Source organism: Salvelinus namaycush, chromosome 40 (assembly GCF_016432855.1).
Source record: "Salvelinus namaycush isolate Seneca chromosome 40, SaNama_1.0, whole genome shotgun sequence".
NCBI classification, from domain to species: Eukaryota; Metazoa; Chordata; class Actinopteri; order Salmoniformes; family Salmonidae; genus Salvelinus; species Salvelinus namaycush.
The window spans coordinates 21288105-21290635 of NC_052346.1; the positions used below are offsets into that span (position 1 = coordinate 21288105).

The window sequence follows — 2531 nt, forward strand, 5'->3', positions numbered from 1 at the left end:
AAAGGTCTTCATAGAATACATTTGACTGACATGTATATCACACCAACTGACTGGTTCTTCTGATGTTGTTCACACAGGAGACCATGTTGAGACATTCTCTACATCCAGAGAGCATCAGCAGGAAGATCACAGAGCTAAGCAGTCTCACCACTGCCCACATTGTGAGGAGCTTTTCCCATTTCTATCAAAGCTAAAAATACACCTAAAAATACACACAGGAGAGAAGCCTTACTCCTGCTCTGACTGTGGAAAATGCTTCAAAACATCAACTGGGCTAACAGTTCATCAGAAAACACACACAGTAGAGAAGTCTTACTTCTGCTCTGACTGTGGAAAATGCTTCAAAACATCATCTGAGCTAAAAGTTCATCAGAGAACACATACAGGAGAAAAGCCTTACTCCTGTTCTGACTGTGTAAAATGCTTCAAAACATCAACGGTGCTGAAACTTCATCAGCGAACACACACAGGAGAGAAGCCTTACTCCTGCTCTGACTATGGCGAGTTTCTCTCGACTGGATACCTTAAAAACACACCAACGTATACATACGGGAGAGAAGCCTTACTACTGCCCTGACTGTGGGGAGAGATTCTCTCAAAAGACCAACTTAAAAGCACACCAACAAATACATACAGGAGAGAAGCCTTACTCCTGCTCTGATTGTGGGAAGAGTTTCTCCCTATCGGGTACCTTGAAATCACATGAACGTATACATACAGGAGAGAAGCCTTACTACTGCTCAGACTGTGGAAAATGTTTCTCCCGATCGGGTACCTTGAAATCACATGAACGTATACATACAGGAGAGAAGCCATACTCCTGCTCTGAATGTGTAAAATGCTTCAAAACATCGACTGAGCTAAAACTTCATCAGAGAACACACACAGGAGAGAAGCATTACTCCTGCTCTGACTGTGGAAAATGCTTCAAAACATCAACTGAGCTAAAACTTCATCAGAGAACACACACAGGAGAGAAGCCTTACTACTGCTCTGACTGTGGGAAGCGTTTCTCTCACCATAGCAACTTAAAAACACACCAACGTATACATTAAGGAGAAAAACCTCATCAGTTCTCTGACCAGCTAAGAATAAAGTCACTCCATCACTTAATTCTCATCTCATAAAAGAAGTTGAAATGGAACAAATTAAGAAAGTGTAGAAAACTGTACAGAGGAAAGGGAGCGTTCTAGAATGTTAGCCTCTGTTTACTGATCAGTGTGCACCTTGTCAGTTTTAGTGTGTTTTGTTTTGTTAGCTTCTACTGTAAATATTTGCCCTTAGTGTTGAATACCCTCTGTGAGGCTTCTCATTTTGAAAACTAACACTAGTCTGCCAATTGACTGGGTGGTACTGCTTCCCTCTCAACCTGGTCTGACTCTGTCTGTGGGGAGAGTTTCAACTGGGCAGCTTAAAAACACACCAACGTTTACACGTAGGAGAGAAGCCTTACTCCTGCTCTGTGGAAGGGTGGGCGTGTAACTCAAACGTCTAGCCAAAGGATGCGTCTTTGAATCTCATCACGGACGTCTTTAGCATTTTAGCTAATTAGCAACTTTGCAACTACTTACTACTTTTTAGCTATTACTTAGCATGTTAGCTTAGCATGCAACTACTTAGCATGTTAGCTAACCTTTCCCCTAAACCCTTTAACTCTACCTTAAACCCCTCACCCCTAACCTAGCTAACGCTAGCAACAACAAATTGGAATTCGTAACATATCATACATATTACAAGTCCGTAACATATTGTATGAATAGCAATCCTTAAAATAACATAAGAATTGTAATTCGTAACATACGATACGTCCTACAAGTCGTATTATACTGAACAACAATCTAAACGCAACAATTTCAAAGATGTACAGTTCGTATAAGGAAATCAGTCAATTGAAATAAATAAATGAGGCCCTAATCTATGGATTTCACATTACTGGGCAGGGGCTCAGCCATGGGTGGGACTTGAGAGGGCATAGGCCCACTTGGGAGCCAGGCCCAGCCATTCAGAATGAGTTTTTCCCCACAAAAGGTCTTTATTACAGACAGAAATACTACTCAGCCCACTCCCAGACAATCCTGCAGGTGAAGAGGTCCTGGGCTGCCGTGGTTACATGTGATCTGCAGTTGTGAGGCCGGTTGGATGTACTGCCAAATTCTCTAAAAGGACGTTAGAGGTGGCGTATGGACAGCTCTGGTGGACATTCCTGCAGTCATCATGAGAATCGCACATTCCCTTAACATTCATCATGACAATTGCACATTCCCTAAACTTGAGACATATGTGACATTGTGTTGTGTGGCCTTTTATTGTCCCCCAGCACAAGGTGCACCTGTGTAATGATAATGCTGTTTTATCAGCATCTTGATATGCCACACCTGTCAGGTGGATGGATTATCTTGACAAAGGCTGAAATGCTCACTAACAGGAATATAAACAAAGTTGTGCACAACATTTGAGAGACATTAGCTTTTTGTGCATATGGAACATTGCTGGATTTTTTTATTTCAGCTCATGAAACCAACACTTTACAT

At 41.9% G+C, this 2531-nt stretch overlaps 1 protein-coding gene across 1 annotated transcript; it reads left to right on the forward strand.

Moving 5' to 3' along the window:
• Positions 1-244: 244 nt before the first annotated feature.
• Positions 245-1605, forward strand: LOC120033327 (gastrula zinc finger protein XlCGF17.1-like; the record flags this gene model as incomplete). The annotated part of the gene is made up of 2 exons (XM_038979628.1): positions 245-420; positions 503-1605. Coding segments are annotated over 2 exons (729 nt in total), but the record flags the coding sequence as incomplete, so codon positions are not given.
• Positions 1606-2531: the final 926 nt, after the last annotated feature.